A 20,037-nucleotide genomic window follows, 5' to 3' on the forward strand; every position below is an offset into this window, starting at 1 on the left:
AACCGCCTTTTTTTTTTTCCTTTTACCAAACAGCAAAAGCAACACAAAGGGAATTTTATATACAACACATCTCTCAGTCCTACTCAACAGCAGGAAGTAACTCTGCAAATCAGGAAGCATGCTGGATGCTAGCGGTACCTTGGAGACGGACAGTTCTTTAGATTTAGACTCGAACAGGTGCTCCAGCCTGGAAGTGTCCACCTTAATAGGTTCCAGTTTTGACCACAGGAATTCTCTGCAGCGGCGGTTGTTCTTACATGGCCACTCAAAAGGCCGCACTTCATTCCAAAACAGACGGATGGTCTTCTTTTTCTTAGTGAATGCTGGCTGACCCCTGGGTACCTGGGGCCACCCTAAGCCCTGAGGAGCGTTGAATACTGGAGGAGGAGCCAATAAATTACCGGGGACTGGAGGGGGAGGTACGCTGTCCAACAGGGGTGGAGGGGGCGGGGGCGGCAAACCCAGAAAGGTGGGTGGGGGCGGGGGCGGCAGTCCGGGTGCCTCCCCATGACCCAGGTCCACGTCTAGGACGTCGATGTCATCCTCTTCCCCCAGGTCGGTGAAATCCATATCTTGGATTCTGAGCTCCCTCGGATTGGCCATGAGCTGGTCCCAGATGTAGTCAGACTCCGTCTTGGGCTGCGCAGATGCTTTCTCTGGGATCTTGTCATTGGGCTCCGCGTCTGGGGAGATGGACCCTCTCCTGAGGTCCCCGCTGTTGAATTTCTCAGCAAAGGCTTTCACGCTGCCCCGATTGTCCAGGCAGCCAACATCCACCCTCCTGACACTCTCATCCTGGGCCAGAGAGTTGGCCTGCAGGGTGGATATCCTGCTGGCCAGGCTGGCCACCGCCTCTGCCCCCTGCTCAGTCCCCGCAGGCTCGCCCTCCCCCTTCTCCTCATCATCCGTGGGCTTTCTGTTATGGGCATACAGCATGTCCAGCATGAATCGTTTGTTGGTGAGGATGTCGCCACACTGTTCATTTATACCAGCATCCTGAACACCCGTGGACCACAAACCTGAAAGTATACAGGAGGGAAAACAAAAAAGTGAGAAAGTGGCAGGGACCTCAACAGCAGGAGCAAACCAATTAGGTAATATGTGGGCTTTCCACAGAGCCACTTCAGAGAAGAGACTGAAGTAAAACAACTGAAGAGGAAGGTGGTCATGCCTGACGAGAAACTTAATCAGGAAGAGATGGTGCATCAAAGTCCCAGTGGCCCACTCCCAGACCAAGACTCCTTCAGAAGGGACAATGCTCATAGCTCCCACCTAGGCTCATGGGAGAAATTTTCCTCACCTTTCCTTCCCACTGATGACAACTGGTCAGGACCCATCGAGCCACAGGTAACCAGGGGGTTTCTGTCCTAACTAGACACAGGGAGGCAAGCAAGATGTTCCCTTTGCCCACAGAAGGCTGTAGAGTTATCTGCATGTCTCCTCTATTTCACATCTGCACCAGGACAGCTCCAAGCGCCTGGAGAAATGCACAAACCATACCATGGTCACACTTTAAGTTCATGGTCACTAGTGTTCAGGAGCCCCTTAAAGCTGCCTGGCAGTCTTATTCATGTCCTATCCAAATGACCTTTGACACTCCTCCTCTCCCCTCAAAACTCCCTTTCCTATCCCATCCTCACACAAGCATGGCCTTGCTTCCTACTTCAACAACTTAATAGACGAAGGCAGAGAGATCTTCCACGCTCTTCATTCTACCTCCACCCCCCCATCTGCACCTGAACCCCAGCCATGGCCTCCCTCCTGTGTTACTGATAAATCATCCCTCTCTTATCAGGGGTCAGCTCCTCCACTGAGCATTTGGAAACCACTTCAGCAATCCTCTGTCTTGCATCTCCTATGCTCTTCCCACTAGACCTTCCTACTGGCATGTGAACATGGTATAATTTCACCCATCTTAAAAACAAACAAACAAATAAAAACAAAAACCCCTCCATTAACTGCACTTATCCCTCCAGCTACAATCCCACTTTTCCCCTTTCAAGTAAAGCTGCTTATAAGAGTTGTTTAGCTCACTGTCTCCAGTTTCTCTCTTTATTCTCTCGTGAACCCAGTCTCATGAAGTGTTTGCTCCCATCACTTTTCAGAGCTGCTCCTTTCCAGGTGACCGATGACTTGCCTTTTGCCCCAGCCCCAGCTGATCACTCCCTCTTCCTTTATTTATATCCTTCCGTTGATTTCTGGGACATTGCACTCTGCTTTCTTGTTTCTGGCTGCTGCTTCTCAATCCCCTGGGCTGTTTCCTCCTTAACTTAACCTTTAAATGTCCTTGGACCTTTTCTCTCCATCTATATTCACTCTCTGAGTCACCATCTCATCCAGTCTTAGGGCTTTAAATACCACCTTCTGCCATCACTCCCATGCTTCTCCTGCAACAGTTTCCTATCTCAGATATGGTAACTTCAGTCATCTACCTGCCAGTTCGAAAAACCTCGTAGTCATTTTTGACCCCTCCAGTTCTCTCATCCCACATATCCAACACAGCAAGGTGTTCTGTTAGCTAAGTCATCATGTTACATCCAGAATCCAACCACTTTTCTCATTATCTCCCCTGCCACAATCCTGGTCTGAAGCAGCATGGCATAGTTTCTTGCCTACAGCATTGCAAGGATGTCCCCTCACCTGTCTCAGCTTCCACTCTTGCCCCTCTATAGTAGTTCTTCACACAACAGCCATGTGATGTGTTAAAATGCCTGATTACATCTTTTTGGTCAAAGTCTTCTAATGGTGCTACATTTCCCTGAGACAAAAAGCCAATGACCTGTCAATGTTCACAAGCCCTGTGTGATCCCACCGTAATTTTCTTCATCTCCGACTGCTGCCACCCGTCATACATGCATGAACCTCTTCGGCTGCAGTAGCTCCTTGACATTTTGATAATTCACTGGGCATGACCCAGCCTCAGGGCCTTTGCCCCTCCTGAAACAAACTGCACCCAGCTAATCACACAGTTTGCCTCTCAACCACCTTTAGATCTTTGCTCAAATGGTATCTTTTCAAGTGATGTCTTCCCCAACCACCTTATTTACCATTGTGCAACCCGCCCTCTACCCAACACTATTTATCATCCTTTCCTGCTTTATTTTTAACCAGAGCACTTATTACTGTCTAACCTTCCACATATTTTCCTTGCGTATTTTATTGCTGCCTGTGCCTCATCACTGGAACAATTATAATTACTTGTTAAACAATCCTCTTCATTGGTTGCAAACTCTACAAGAGCAGGGATTTGGGTATGTTTTGTTCACAGTTATACCCCCAGCATCTAGGATGGATGGATGGATGGATGGATGGATGGATGGATGGATGGATGGATGGATGAATGAATGGTCAGGATGTTATTCCTATGAGTTTGCTTCCTAAGAGCCAGCAGAGCTGTGTGGTGGGCTTTCAGGATGAACTCTGTCAGATATCCAGGGCCTGTGTGAATACTTGTGTTGGGTGTAGCAGGAAACTTCGGTCATGGATATGAGCATCAGGAGTTTTCATTCTACCAAAGGAGAAAAGCCCTATCAAACATGCTGGGGGCGGACACTGGTCTCTTTCCCTTGGCCTTGCCTTGATCTTAGAGGAGGCATTTGTAGCAGAAGCACAAAGGCGCTCTGTTCCTTGCAGTGCAGATTTGTCCTCTGTGCTCTATTCGATTCTAACAAGTGTCCTAACCTCACTGAGGTGCCAACACCAGAACGAAGCGCTCTTGAGCTTTCTTATAGTTTTCACAAACAAAATACACTTAGGAGATAACCACCACCAAAGAGACAGGAGATGGCATTTGAGCACATGATGGAAAAATCTGGTAATTTGGTGTCTCTACAACTGGTCAGACAGTCCTATAAACAGGGAGACTGTTTTAACGCCAGGAGGCTGCAGCAGATAAAGTGGCTGAGTCTTTCACCAGATTGCCTCACTCTTTCTCATTTATTGGGAAATGTTGGCAATTTCTTATTTTGGCAACAGGGACAAGAGCATAATCAGGTAACATTTTAAATGCTAGTTTTCTCACTTACTTTCTTCATTATCTTAAGTCTTCTCTTATTATTATGCAGTGTACTTCTTTGTCCCTGGTAATTTCCTTTGCTCCGAAGTCTATTTTATCTGATATTAACATAGTCACTCCTGCTTTTCTTTTTTAATGTTGACATGCTGTATCTTTTCCCAACTTTTAACTTTTCGTCTGCCCATGTCATTATATTTGAAATGAGTTTTGTATAGAGAGCATAAGAGTAGGTTTGGATTTCATCCATTCTGCAAATCTTAGTCTTTTAATTTAAAGTAATTATTGATCTATTAGGGCTTAAGTATGCCATTTTATTTGTTCTGTTTGTTCCCTTTGTTTTAGTTCCTATTTCTCCTTTCTTGGTTTTGGTAGGTTACTTGAACATTTTTTTAGAAATTCAATTTGATTTATAGTGTTTTGGAGTACATTGCTTCATGTAATTTTCATAGCAGTTGCTCTACGTATTACAATACACACACTAACTCATTAATCTACTGGTATTGATGTTTTACTTCTTTGAAGTGTAGAAACCTTACTCCCAGTTAGATTCCTTTACCCTCCCCACTTTTTAAATATAATTGTCATAAGTATTTCCTCTACATATCTTGAACGCAACATCAAACACCTTGTAATTTTTGCTTCCACCATCAAATATGATTTAAGAAACTCATGAGGAAAAAGATAACCTTTTTTAATTTATCCCTATTTTTACCCATTCTGTTGTTCCTTTCTTAAATTCCAAGTCTTCTTTTTCTTTCTGTTCAAAGAACTTACCCATTCTTTAAGAGTACGTCTGCTAGTGACAAATTCTCTTGGTTTTTCTTTAACTGTCTTTATTTTCCCTTCATTCTTAAAGAATTCATGCTTGACACATCTGGTTATTTGGGAGCCGGGAAAGGGGGAGTAGGACAGCAACAGATTTTCCATCAATGCTTATCTAGGGCAGGACGTGTATTAATAGCCAAAAAGACTCGCTGTTCTGTTAGGCACTCCTTTTCCTAATCCTTTGGCTAGGGAAATAGACTCTACTTGGAGCTTCACTACCATCTCATTAAAGTCTGAAGGTCCCTAGACAGTCTGCCTTCTTCTTTCCACCTTTCAGAGTCCTTCTATGATTGGTTGTTCTGTTATGCCCAGGGTGTTGATATTTTAAGAAGGAGGACTTAGGAGCAATGGAGCTTTAGCCAGATGCCTCTTCATTCATTGATTCATCAACAGTTTTGTGAACCCCTACTATATTCTGAGCACCCAGTTAGGAAGTCAGGACTCACAATGAACAAGACCAACATCCTCATCCTCCAAAAGCTTACCTTCAAGCAGAGACAAAAGACAGTCTTACCAGTAATTACAACGGAGTGTGATGGATGCTCTGATAAAAACTTGCACATTAATGCCATGGAACAGAACACACAAAACACAGAGAAAGAAAACCACGCAACTGGAAGAAGTTGAATCTCTTTCAAGCCCTACAAACTCACTTTCAAGTAATAGGTACAATCATTAGAAATAAGATTGGAATATGATTATAATATGATGTAGTTGAGAACATTCTGAACAGCAAGAACTATGCCGACAGAGGTGCCCTGACTTCACTGCTATTGATGGTGCCTGTGTACAGTGGGATTTTTCATGAACCGATAAGTTACAATAAACAAACCTGATCATATCTCTTACCAGCACCAGACTGAAGCAGAAAAATCACTGCAAAGCCCTTATTTCTGAGTCCATACACTTGGACACCACCAGCTTTTGGTAGAACGTCCATGGTTCTTAACTGGGAACAGAGTTTCCATTTTTGGAAAGCTGTCCTTTTTGGAAGGATATTGGACAATCTGATCCAAGAAAGTTCTGTTCCCTGGCTTATTTTTCCTAAGCCAACTTGTTGATATGTTTTAGGCCCACTCAACCTTGTTATGATGAATAATTCTTAAAGCTATTCATAATAAATAAATATTTTAAGTCCAGAATTATCAAGAACACTAACCTTTACCCTGTACTATGACCATAATTACATTAAATGTGAATAGTAACAAGTAGAGTTTGGGAGACTAACTATAATCTCACTATGAAAGAAACTAAGTCAGTATCAATATAGTTAATGCCTCTTAGCACATACATTTCCAACCAGGCACAAGATTTTCAATGTAATAATTCCTAACATATAAACTAATAAAGCCTTTCAGTCCTCTTTTCCTACTGCATCATAATGACTAGCAATATAGATAATAAAATCTAATAATATACAGCGGGTGCCAAAAAATGTACATACGTTTTAAGAAAGGAAAAAAAACTGTATTAAAATTGTAATAATATATACTGATAACAAAAGATGAGTACAAGTCATGTGTATACATTTTTTTGGCACTCCCAGTATTAGAACTATTAACTATTTCAGACTAAGCCACTGATTGACAGTTCCCATGGGAGGCATTCTGGCTTCATTCATTCGTTCAATTTTTATTCACTCATCCATGCTTCAGAGACAGTGTATTCTTAGTCTGTGAGCTAACAAGCCATGCATGGGTCATGCCATTGTTGGCAGGCTGTTATGGAACCTTCCTGTTGCCCTTGAGGCCCAAGATATAGGCTCCTTGGGTGCATGTCACTGTAGGTGAATGAAGGCTGGCCTGTAAGACATGCCACCATTGTTGAGGACTATTAGTTGAAAGAGGTGGCTCCTTGTCACCCTAACAACACACAAGTCATGGGTAGGAAGACCAGCCCCATGGTGTCGCATATGAATCATAATTCAAATGATTATATAAATTATTTACAATTCCTATAACCCTCTGTGGCTCCCTCCACAAGTTCCTACTGAGGACTAACCTTCCATTTGGTCCCTAATTATAAAGTCACCATTACACAGATGAACTGAATGAAAATCAGGTATAATACCAAAAAGATATAATTCCATAAAGAAGAGCACGTACTGTATAGCAAAGAAAACAGTGGTCCTCAGTATATTGTAGAAAAATTACTTAAAGTATATGTATTCCAACAGAACCCATCAAATTGACCTCAGTACACTGTGAACTAGCACTTTTTGGAAGTACTCATTCGATTCTTTTAAACAAATTTGCTCTGGTCTAAAATATTCAGTCATAACGGTTTAACACACTTCACTGAAAAAGCTCATTCAAGTGAATAGATAACAACATGATATGTCTCTAAATTTAAATCGGATAAAAGCTACACTTATTACGAACAATTGGAAGGAAAGGAGGAATTTCTCTTTCTCTTTTGTGGCTTACTCCTTAGGAAACGTCCTCTGTTGCCCTTATTATAGGGCCCTTTTCCCACCTTTGGAAATGATAGTGTAACAGCATGGCAGAGGGTGTGGGGCCCCCCTTTTATGGAGTAGGAAGCTGCTGGCTGACGATGTGGGCACATTCCTCACCTCCAGACACTGGGTGACATAGCCCGGTGAGTGAGCTGAGCCAGCAGGTCACCCCAGAGGCCAGCACACCAGATCCCCTGCTCCGGGGTTCCCTGGAACGTGTTTATGAACAGAGTGGCTTTATTACCTGTTCCTCTGTCCCTGGAGAGCTTGTCCTCCTTCTCCTCCCTCTCTAACGTGCTGCTGGAAGATGAGATGCTAGAGGCAGAGCAGTTGTCTCTCTCGTTCACCTCCTCATTCCGCCTCTCTTTTTCACTGAGGGAGGATCGCTCTTCCGGCTCCTGCTCCACTTCAATCTCTGGCCCCACACAGGCAGGGGCTACTTCCTGGCTGTTCTCCTGTGCCACCTGCTCCACGTCTGCCTCTGGTTCCAGTTCTGCCTCCTGTTCGGGTGCAGGATCCCTGGTGCTCGCTGGTGGAAACAATGGAGATTACAATCACAATAGGAATTTCTTGGAATTATCAAGTGAGGTGTGAGAATGGATATGAGGTTGATTCCCCTATGCTGTCTGTGTTTGGCAGAATTCTACAGATGGCCCCCAAGATTCCGATCGCCTGGTAATTCACTCAAACACGAATCTAGGCACTGCTGGGAAGGGATTGTGTAGCTGACCTTCAAGTCTCAAGTCAGTTGACCTTAAAAACATGGAAATTATCCATGTGAGACTGATCCAATTGGGTGAGCCTTTTAAAAGCAGAGTGTTTGCTGATTAGCAGCAGAACAGAAAGATTAGAAGCACGAGAAGGATTTGACATGACACTGCTGGCTTTAAAGATGGAGGGGTGGCCATGTGAGAAGGAAAGGGGTAACCGCTAAGAAGCTGAGAGCAACTCCTGACTGACAGAAAACAAGGAATTGGGACTTCACTCTTGCATGCAGAAGAAACTGACTTCTGTCAACAACCTGAAGAACCTGGAGATAGTTTCTTCTCAGGGCCTCCTGATAAGAGCCCAGTCAACACAAACTTGATCTTGGCCTTGCGATTCTTAGGGCCAAGAACACAACTGACCTCTGCTGGACTTCTGACCTATGGACACTGTGGGATAATATATAGGTACCATTTTGAAACACTCTCTTTGTGCTAATTTATTACGCATCAATAGAAAACTAGTACATGATCCTTTTGACTCTTTAGGGAAAGAGAAAAGAAAATCCACAGTGATCAAGTAGATAAACAAGTAACAGCCTGATGTTTTATCGTCGGCTACTCCAATGAGGCCTGTCACCCTTTGCTTGAATTACGTTTGCTCATAATGTAAAGGTAGCCCGTAATTTTGAAAGCTATGTGGAACAATCCCTCATGGGCACAGAACTATTTGTAAACCAATCAAGACTGGAGACTTGATGCTTGTACCAAGGTGAAAATGCTCATGTTCCCGTGGCTGTTATCCTCTAGGGAGCAGGGAATGGCACAGTGTGGCTTTGCATGTTTTTGCTGAGCAAAATTCTCAGCTGTGAACTGTAAATGGATAGCAAAACGATTCCGAATATTAAAAGTTCTGAGCCAACTACCGCATGTGAAGGCCAAAGGAGGATGGGTCACCCCTGAGGGTCTGACTCTCAGGGCTGGGCAAAGCTACATGGCTGGAATCCTGGCAGCGCACCCCCAAGAGTGTGTGCTTGAGCCCTAGGCATTCATTGTGCAAAGCAATATAGAATTTCAGGCATGATCTGCACGTGGTGGGAACTGTGAGAGACCTACCCAGACTCCATAAGAACAAGCAGATTGGGGAGCTCTCTTTGTGGAGGCATCTTGCCAGCTCAGGTGAGTGGGGATGAGTAGCAATGTCTTGTGCCCAGCAGGCCAGGCAGTGGCATTACTATAGGAGAGGAAAGCTCAGGCCTCAATGGGCAGGGGCCCAGCTGCTCTCAGCTTCCCAGCAAGAAGTCATTGTGCCAGGACTCACTGGGTCCAGCACCCCCACCCCTCGTCTGCTCTCAGGCTGCCTTCCTCTGAGAATACGTCAGGGAATTTGGGAGGGAAGCAGGCAGTGGGGAGGATGAAATGCCAGCCTTGCCTTCTGTCCTTGGGTAACTTCCAGACACCACAGGGAAGAAATACTCCTCCGTGGGAAGCCCCCTGCCCCAATGCCCTTCAGGTAGGAACTGGTATAGAGAGCAGAGAGCCTCTCCCTTCTGCCTACTCATGGCTTAATGACACGCTGTACATCTTATGCTTGGAACTCTAGCCTAATACAGGAGCCTGCTTCCCTGGGAGACTGGAGGAAGATGAGGCCTGAGGCAGTGAAGGCCCCTGCTGCCTACTGGCTGTCCCTGCTGGGTATCCCCAAGAGGGATGGTTATAGGAACTAGTGATACGATAGCAAAGTTTCCAGGCAGAGATAACAGGAGGACACCAACGGGCATGACCAAGAGCCTATGTGCCTAAGAATGGGCATGTCAGGCACTTTTCCTTAAAATCAAAACCTGGGCTGGTACCGGGAAAGAGTGAATATGCCTTTGAGAAAAGTTCCCTGTGGTCTTGAAGGAATCTTTATGGTAATTTCTTTTTCATCTGATCATAAAGTATTTAGCAAAGAGATACAAAGCCGTATCTATTTTACAAGCAAGCATGGCAGAAGCATAGTTTTAGCAATAGCAGTCATCATTTGGTTGACAGAAAGCATATGTTCTTGCACACATTAACTTCAGAATAGCCACATCAAAGCAAAAATGTGTTTCCAACAGCCTAGCATGTGACATGCATTTGAGTTTTAATTGGTGAGCATATGGAGCAAACTGGAGAGGGGAGCCTCTGTGTGGCTTTATCACTGACAAGGAGATGGTGCAGTTGGTTTCCATAAGCCCACGTCTACTCACATCCCCAGGAGACTGGGCAAAGTAGGAAGGAACTGGGATTTGATGGTTGTTTGACTCCAGCCTATATGCACTCCACTGTCAGGTTTCCTTCCACTTAAGCAGCAACTCTGCCCCCTAATTAAATCGCCAGTGGCTGCCTGGATAGGTGTGGTAATGGACATGCAAGCTCTAGAAAGCCACACACTCTTGGGAATAAACAGTGCAATTTCATCGCTACATGTTAAGGCCTAACTTCACAGAGTCAGACATTTATATGTGTGATCTGACCACTGAGGTGGTTTTTCATTTCTGCTGGGGAGGTAGTCATCTCTAAACCTGATCAGAATGCAGAGTCAGTGTCCACAAGGTCTGACTGCAAATTTGTGGCATATGAGGTTGTCCTAATGATGAACAAATAATATTCAACCATAATCAAGTCAAGCAAAACCACCAAAGATGGAGAGTGAAGGTGACCGAGAGCAAACATGCATAGTTGACAAGCTCTGTGCTGTATACATTAGGCAACATGTGTGTTATTGACACGACACTCATCCCTGCTTTCAGAGGGCTCACCACTTGGCTAGGGACACAAGGCATAAAAATCTACTAATAGGTCACAGTGGTATGTGGCCAGGTACCCAAGTGTGGGCACTGGATAACAAGTGACAGGAGACCCTGGAAGGAGAAGCCAGGATACACTACAGAATTCCTCTCGAGATGTATGCTTGTATTCATCAAACACAGGAATGACAAGGGCAAAAGGTCCCGGAGGGCCAAGACCTCAGCTTCCTTTCCTGTCCAAAAGCCCCTAGCATGGTCCTGGGCCACATCTGCTCACAAATGTTCTCATTGATACTCAGGAAGCACCCTGAGACTGCACACTAAATTCCAGAACATTTCTGCTCCCCTATCCCATTATCTTCTTTTGGACCTCCTTCATCAAAGGACACACACACACACACACACACACACACACACACACACACACACTTCTTTAGAGTCACTTCTCCAAGCCAGGCTGGCTGTTCTCCAGGAAGACACAGGGAGAAGTATCATCTACAATCAATGAGTTCCCAGGAAACATGAGGAACTATATTAGTCTGCAGGAAAAGTCCTAAAGAGAGCTAAGATATTTGCCAATACCAAGGAGTGAAAACTGCTCACCACTTCCCACTGTTGCTAGTCCCAGTATTTAATGAGCCCTTCTCTGGCCCAGCAATGGTGTTGGTGGTGAGAGAAACAGTGACACACAAGACAGATCTGGCTCTTGTCATCATGGAGGTTACAGAAGAGCATAAAAATCCTACACTTCCTACCATGTGCCTGGCAAAGGTGCGTGAACCCTACCACCGATGGACACAGGGAAATTCCAGCCCTGAGCTCCCACCAGACCCAATCAAAATATTTATAAATGTGATGGCTGTTCTAAGAGCAAATCTTTGTACCCAGGAGGTTATGGCAAGAGTCTTTGACAAGGCTGGGAAGGGACACACATCTCAGTGCCAAAAAGCACTGAAGCAGAGTCTCCAAAGATGAAAAGGAATTAAAAAGGGGGAAAGTGGACATGAGAACATTCTGGGCAGAGGGAACAGCATGTGCAGAGATGGGAGCACAAGACGTGCTGGAGGAATGAAAGATGACCAGGATCAGAGACCAGGTAAGAACCTGGGCAGTGATGGCTGCTTCAGGTAGAGACAGGCCAACTTTCACTTTGCCTGAAAGGACCCCCTGATTATCCCTGCATCACAAACTACACTTCCCTCTGGAAGAGCTGAGGCAGGTCTGTTGCTACAAATGCAGCTCCTAGTCTGTGTGGAGCAGACAGACCAGGAGGCAAACCTGCACACAGAGGCTGAGGAAAACTGAAGGCCTGTCGGTTGGGGCTCAAGAGAAGACGAAAAGGAATAAACAGCGCCACTCGAAGAACACATGGGCAAGTGATTGAGATTCTGGACTGTGGGAAGAAGTTTTCCATCCCAGAGATCCATTGGGGGAGGTGCTGTGTTAGTATTCGGGAGAACAGGGGGTACTGCAGGACTGCTGGCTCCCTGCGAGGCACTGCACAGGAACTGTCTACTAAATCCTGACTAGCTCTCTATCGGGAGTTCCTCTTATTGCCCTCAGAAAGCTGAGGCTGGAAGGGAATGATGAGGGTTCAGGCCAAGGTGTCGGCAGGAAGGGGCAAAGCTCCCGACTCCCAAGCACACACTTGCAAGGACCCACAGCCCTGTCTTCAAGTGAGGCTCTGGAGTGGCTGTGATAACCCAAGCCTGCCATGAGAATGCTGCCAGGGCTCCCCACACTTGTCCATTCGCACTCACGCCTGTCAATCACCTCGGATGGAGGAAGGACATAAAGATCTGGCTGCATCCCTGGGGGTGGGCAAAGGGAGAGGGGAACTGCGAGGACTCGGGCCAGGAGCCCAGGCAGCCCTGCTCCTCGTGGTGGGTGTGAGTTTGGAAATGAAAGGAGGACATGGCAAGAAGTGCCTGGCAACAGAAAAGGCGTCCAAAACTAGGCTCTGTCTTTCTGGACCACGTCCTGAGAGAGCAGACTGATGGGATCTTGGCATTGCCGGAACGCACTTAGCAAAGGCCAGAAAAATGTAGTTGGCCAGAATCTGCACTGACCTGATTCAGAGGGTTTTAAACTAAATTGTAAGGTCAGGGTAGGGGGAGAGAGTGTAAGGGAGAAGGAAAAAAGAAAAAAGAAAATTAAACTGTATACAGGGATACGATGATGGGTACATTATGTAATGTGGATGAAATAACAGGAAGGAAGAGGTCTATGGTGTATGCAGAAGGAAGTAATAAGGAAACTGTTTTTCACCATTCTGTATGGAAGGACCCATGACCTGAACACAGCCACTAATGGGAACTCTTTATCTAAAGGAAACAGACCTTACAGGAGAGAGGGCTTGGAGAGCCAGAATGGGAACCCCTCAATACGAGAACCACAAGGTAAGAGAGAAAAGGTATTTTAGGTATTTTTGTTGAGAGACTAGAAAAGGGTGCCCAGTCACATGACTGGTATTTCCCTCATATAGCTCACAAAACTGGGCGAGAGATGAGGACAGAGCCGGCCTGGAGGATTTCGGCCAGCTCATCCGGTTCCAGTCAGCCAGGTTGGACACTGACTCGTACTAGCTAGCTCTCTTTGTCCCTCCAAAAGCCCAGCACCAACTCCTCATCTAGTCCTGAAAATCTCACTAGACATCAGGCCCCGCTTGGCCTTAAAGTGAAGTAAAAATAAAAGTTACTATGTGTTGAATATCTTCTACAGACCGGTGCAGTTCTAGGAAACATATCCATATCACCCTATTTATCTCAAACCAACAATATGAAGATTAGTGTCCCCAGGTGAGAAATGAGGAAACATGTCCAGAGAGGTTAAGTAACTCGACCAGGGCTCCACAGTGGGCTGGATACTCTTGGACTGCTCCTCTAGACTCATTCTCTGTTCTGCTCTATGCCCTGGGAGGCTGGCCTCTAAGGAGAGTATCTCCTGCGTTCGCCTTCCCTCTCACTTTCAGATGGTCTGCCCCTGGGAAGGACCAGCAAAGACAGGCGGAAGGAGAGGCTGGAGTATTTATGCCCCTGCTTCCTTCATGTGGGGCTACATTTTGGCAGAGGCTGCCAGGCCACCGTTTCTGTACTGTGGGCTCCCTCCCAAGGCTAGGGAGATCTTACCAAGTCCCAGCCACTCACCAAGTTCCTCCAGGCTTGGAGGTGGGAGCAGTGTTGACAGTTTCCCACTGCTGCTGATCTCTGGGTGCTTCCCCACCCTCTGATGGTCCTGTGATCCTCTCCGCACCTCTGCAAGCATTTCCTTCACTGACCGCCCCCAGGCACCCTCTGAGCATGAGCATGTGCCATCTCTTTCCAAAAGGACTCACTGACAAGAAGAGAGAATGCTAACAGAGCCGGGATTTGAACCTCAGTTGGCCTCACTGAAAAGCTTGGGCTGTTAATCACGATATTAAACTATGTGATGGGTGACTTAAGCCTCAAAGGAGAAGTATACAATAATCATTCCTTTAAAAAAAAAAAAAGGACTATGGGCACTAACGTTCCAGTTCCGCTTTCATCAATGTCCCTGACAGCTGAGTCCAGACTGTCCAATTGGAATCTCTTGTCATGCAATTTTTTTTTGAGAAGATAAATTGCTGGTAGAAAGATTTGAACTTAATAAGTCTTTGGGTGGCTTCAATTGATTTCAGTCTGTGACGGTGTCTCAATGACTTTGCCAGGACTTAGCTTTCTGGAAGATCTTATGAAACCAAGGGCTGGGCCAGCCAGTTCTATAATAGTTGCTCCAAACTGTGTAGATTCCAGGGACCTCCCCAGTTCATAGCTAATAACTAACACCATCGACTTTAAACTTGTGGTTGAATCACATAAATGTGAAAAAGGTCCCAAGAGAAAAAAGCTCAGAACTTTGAAAATTCTTTAGACTTTGACTTTGGTGGTGAGCCAATTCTTGCTAAGCTGTTCACTCAGATGCACTCTAGAGCAGCGTTTCTCAGCCTCAACACTATGGGTATTTGAGGTTGGATAATTCTCTGTAGTGGGGGGCTGTCCTGTTCACTGTAGGATGTTTAGCAGCATTCCTGGGCTTCTACCCACTAGAGGTCAATAGCACTTCCTCCCCAGTTGTGACCACCAAAAATATCTCCAGACACTGCCAAATATCCCCTGTGGAGGGAGGATCACCCCTGGTTGAGAATCACTGCTCTAAGGGAATAGTTTCATTAGGATGGGCACAAACCCAGTTTACTCAAACTTTACAAAAGAAACACTTTATCACCTGCAAAATACTGGTTCATCAGTCTAACGAATTTGTATGGCTTCAAAATTAAGCCCAGCTTTGTTCTCAAAATTTAGAGCTAGATTTTCTAAAGCAGTTGGGGCTGAAGCCATCTCTTAAAATGAAAACCATTCATGGTCAAAATTACCTTCAGAAGTCCTTTTGGAAGATGCCACTTTATAGATCTCATACCTACCCTCATAGTTCCAACAATCAAGGTTTCCATTTAGCTTCAGTGGAATGCTGTAAGAAATACCGGGTTTATACTCATGGGACATGTTATCTCCAAATACAAATCTTTAAACTCTGGAATCACATGTGATGCAGCCGGTCATTCATACTACAAGAGGCACATGAGAATCAGAAATGGCTCAAGAGAAAAACAGATCTGTGGCCCTCATGTCACACTCACATGGGGACATACACCTGAGTTGGCTAGTGGACAGGATTACAAACACTATTTAAAGTGTAATTTCCACTCCCCCCTTTTGCCTCTTAGATTGTGCTTTTGACTGAGTTCATGTGGTTAAACACGTACATGAAACAACTCCACTGCAGTATTGTATAAGACAAAAAAGAAGTCAGTTTTAGCTCAATTATTCTAATATTGATTACCACATAGATTCTATTTCACACTATAAACAGAAAATGAAAAGCAATTTAAGATTATTGTATCATTTATTGCTCTATCATCATCTTGAACTCAAACCATATGCATAACCTCAAACATCAGACCCAGTTACAAAGACTTTCTTTGAGTTTGTTTAAATTCTTCTAAAATCAGATAGACAGGTCTTGTCTTAGTTCAGAGTCAAACAGGATTGACTTCACTGTTCATTTGTCCTTCTGTGCCCAGGGCTGGTGGAGCTCCTGGGTTAACTACGTGTACTTTTTTTTTTTTTCTTGATAAGAGCAAATAGGAAGACTGCCTTTCCTCAATGATGAAGACACTAGTTCCAAACTGGCAATGCATTTCAATAGGACTAGCTCTTATCAAGTCCTAGACAGAAACATCAATGACATCAAAACAAAAACTGCTGCTTTGAAGGGGATACACTAGCATTAAAATGGATAGTGCTGTATAATGGCAGCTAGCAAATAAATTGATTGAACTTGAGTTTTGTTTTGTTTTGTTTTTGCTAATACAATTTTTTTTCAGGCTGAGCAAAATATACCGTGTTTCCCTGAAAATAAGACCTAGCTGTACTATCAACTCTAATGGATCTTTTGGAGCAAAAATTAATGTAAGACCTGGTCTTATTTTAATATAAGACTGGGAATATAATATAATATAATATAATATAATATAATATAATATAATATAATATAAATAAATACTGGGTCTAATAATATAATATAATATAATATAACATAATACAATACAGGGCCTTATATAAGATCCAGTATTACATAATAATATAATACAATACAATATAAGACTGGATCTTATGTTAATTTTTGCTCCAAAAGACGCATTACAGCTGATCGTTGGGCTAGGTCTTATTTTCGGGGAAACACGGTAGATACTGTTAATTACATATTCTAATGTGATTAGTAGCAACCTCATTCATTCCATAAATATTTATTGAAACCTCTCATGGGCCAGGTACTGTACTTGGCACAAGAAAGTCAGATGTGAAAAAATGCTTTCCTTAAAATATTTTTCAGGCTAAAGTGGTCTCTTAAGTCATAACCAATAGATATTATAAGATCAAAACAAACGAAAATATTATTAGGCTGGTGCAAAGGTAATTGCGGTGTTTGCAATTATTTTTCACCTTCTAAACCACAATTACTTTTGCACCAACCTAATAGCTCTTCCTATCAGTAGAGTGTGACCAAGCCTAAGTAGAACCAGCTTGCCTAAGATTGGAATACAACTAGAAATGCTAATTTAAATTCTCATCCCCAAAAATTGACCCTTCGTCATTTATATCTACTCACTAATGGATGTAGCTTTCCACTTAGTAATTCAGATTATCTGCACTTGTTAGCAGATTGTTAGCATACTCAAAGAAATGGACCAAAAAAAATCCATTGAAATAGGGGTATTTTAAAAAGCAGTTGAATAAATATCTTAACTATCAATTTGTCAAGAATCATCCTCTAATTTTTTTTTCCTCTTTTGGAGTTCAATCCTCAGAAAGAAATGGTCCACATATACCAACTCTCTGCAAAAGTTCTCTCTACATTAGGCCACCATCGTTTCTTCAGTTTTTACAGAGTGGCCTATATACTCAAAGATGTGTCTTCCATCATGGCCTGTGTAATAAATATCTGGGCATAGGGGAAATAGCTGTATGTATAGATTAATGTGTCTGCTTTCTTTTTCATGTTGTTTATTCATTCCTTAACTCATAAAACATTTACTAAATGCCTATTCTGTTCCAAGTATTGGGAGACAACAAAGGTGAGTGAGGCAAGGGCCCTCTTCTCAGGAACACACAGATGATGAAAGCAGACCACTGAATATACAGTGAGATAAGGTTTGTATCTCAGGTATGCACAAGCTGAAGGTAAACACAGAAGAGGAATCAAAGGAGGCTTTAGAGAAGAGAAGATACTTCAACTAGATTAATGAGAGACAAGTGGGCACTTTATTGGAAGAGGGCAATTAAGCACAGAGCATGCCAGAGAGAACATAGCACCTTTCAGGTACAGATAGTGGTTTGGTACTGACGGAACGTAACATATGGGGGTGGTTGTGGTGGTAAAAGACTGATTGTAGGGACTGGATAACCAAGAGTCTTGAGTGCCATGTAAGGTTTTAACTTTAAGTTGTAGAAAATGGAGAGCCACTGGAACATTTTAAGAAGAAGGTATAGATATGATTTTTGTTGTTGTTGGGTTGCTATGAAAGACCCTGGAAGATACGAGATCTATTAGAACCAGATCAGAGATGGCTAAGACCTGAACTGAGGCATTAGCGATGGGGAAACAGGGGAAAGGGCTGATTTGAGAAAAAGGAGCACATAAACATTGGTGATTTACTTGGATGTAGGGGTGAACATGGAGGGAAGAGTCAAAAATTATCTGTATGCTTCCAGGTTAAATGATTAGGCCAAGACAGATGGTCTTAACCAGATGAGGACTAAGGTACAAGCAGGTTTAAGGGTAGGGGCTTTTATGGGTAATACATGGGTGACATCTCTCATCCGAATGCCCCTGATTGGCACCTATTAAGTCTGAAGTGTGTGAGGAGCATTCAGGTGGTGATGTCTAAAGAGGTTGGCTACGCGCATCCAGAGCTTAAGAAGGCCAAGGCTGGAGATACAGGCCTCGTTTCTGGCACATGGTAGATAGTTCAGAATCACAGCTGGGGATCTAAGGGCACAGCCAGAGGGTGTGGCATGAAAAGAGAGGGTTGCTAGAGAGGGAACCTTGGAAAAATATGACACTTAGGGACAGGCAGAAAAAAGAATCAATAGGAAGGCTGCAACAAAATGATGAGAAACGCTAAGAAAAAATGATGAGAAATGCAGAAGACATAACAGCCAAATAACACATTGAGCCTGGAGATTACCTCGAGGGTACACAGGAATCGCGAGCTGCTGGATCTAGAAAGCCAACAAAAAGATACTGGAACTTTCTAATGTATCTAATGAAGGCAGCTTTCTCAGAGGGTGTTCCAGCTTCAAAAGGCTCTAAAGAGTCTTGCCATGTTCAGAGGCCGATAAGATGCAATTCAGGGGTACTGAACGCAGGGCTTCTTTGAAAAAGTATACTTTTAGGACTGGACAATCAATGTATGATTATTTTGCCATACTGCAGACACTGTATTATTTTGTACAATACCATATGGGGGTTGGTGAGGGAAAGTCAGGGTGGGTGGTGATGGCAGGGGTGCTGGAGGGGAAAGAAGAGTGGTGGAGATGGCAGAGTGGTAATTCATGTCCTGACCACAGATAAGGATATTAGAAGGGATCAGAGTTAGTCTTTGCTATTTCCTAGTCTCAGTCTTGACTCTGGGAATTCAAAGTACCACCCTGACTGAAGAATGCTCATTGTCCCCACCTATGGAGGCCTCCTGATTGTACCTGGAAGCATTTACCCAAGGCTCCTACCTGGGACAAAAGGCACTGATGTCTTTTCCAGAGTCCTTATCAACACCTCTAGATACACACAAGCCCATTCACTCCCATGCCTGCTGCAGACCGGGTCTTGCAGCCTCTGATCTTCCTTATGTCAAATAAAAACAAACAAGCTAATTGCTGTTCAAACCTATTTTTTTGTTTGTTTACATTAAACAGATTTTAAGATGCAAATTTGATTGTAAAAGTTGGTTCAAAACCATTATAACCCAATGCTTGGAAACAATTCTCCAAGGGTCTCTCGTGTTCTTCAGTCTCGCAAGCAGAAGCACTGATAGCCTTTGTTCTAACCTATCTTTCTAAGGATGTGTGCATAACAAACAGAGTTGGAAGATAGACATAATGTCTCCCTCCAGAGCAAAGGACTAGTTGATTTATTGTTTACTGTGATCAACATAATGTCTTTCTCTGAGACAAAGGGAAGGCATTCTTACTGCTCACTATAAAAGATGAGGGGTCTCTAAACTCAGGGTTTCTCTGTGTGTCTGTGCATGTATCACTTGGGCTTATTCATATCACTTTGTGGGAACTGGGGCTAGGAGAAATGGCACACATGCTGATACTCTGGATACTATTAGGTTGGTGCAAAAGTAATTGCAGTTTTTGTAATTTTTTTAACCTTTTAAACCACAATTACTTTTGCACCAACCTAATACTATTGCTATAAGTAATGAAGTCCTTTGTCTCTGATCCAGGAGTTTCACGTCTTCTGCCAACATCCATGAAATTGTGGCAAGGTAACTTACTAGCTTACAAGTAGGGTAAAGTCACAGACCCTTCGTAGATTTTCATACCTAATTGCCATGTGTAAAATTATCATGTTGCTAATACCTTCTTTAACAACTTTCCCAAAGTCACTCTGTACCTTGTCTTTACTTAAGTATAAAAAAGTAAGAGTCATAATTTGTCTCTGTCAAAAGGACTCAAG

At 43.7% G+C, this 20,037-nt stretch overlaps 1 protein-coding gene across 9 annotated transcripts in view; it reads right to left on the reverse strand.

The window, feature by feature from the left end:
- FHOD3 (formin homology 2 domain containing 3) overlaps positions 1-20,037 on the reverse strand; it is a 430,821-nt gene that overhangs the window by 62,666 nt on the left and 348,118 nt on the right. For all 9 annotated transcript variants that reach the window (XM_081079071.1, XM_081079070.1, XM_081079067.1 and 6 more), the window contains 2 exons: positions 7,540-7,824; positions 139-1,019 (listed from right to left, as the gene is read on the reverse strand). In XM_081079071.1, the coding sequence (XP_080935197.1) occupies positions 139-1,019; positions 7,540-7,824 (1,166 nt within the window). The remainder of the gene's footprint in view (positions 1-138; positions 1,020-7,539; positions 7,825-20,037) is intronic.

This window comes from Rhinolophus hipposideros (assembly GCF_964194185.1).
Source record: "Rhinolophus hipposideros genome assembly, chromosome: 17".
Classification (NCBI taxonomy): Eukaryota; Metazoa; Chordata; class Mammalia; order Chiroptera; family Rhinolophidae; genus Rhinolophus; species Rhinolophus hipposideros.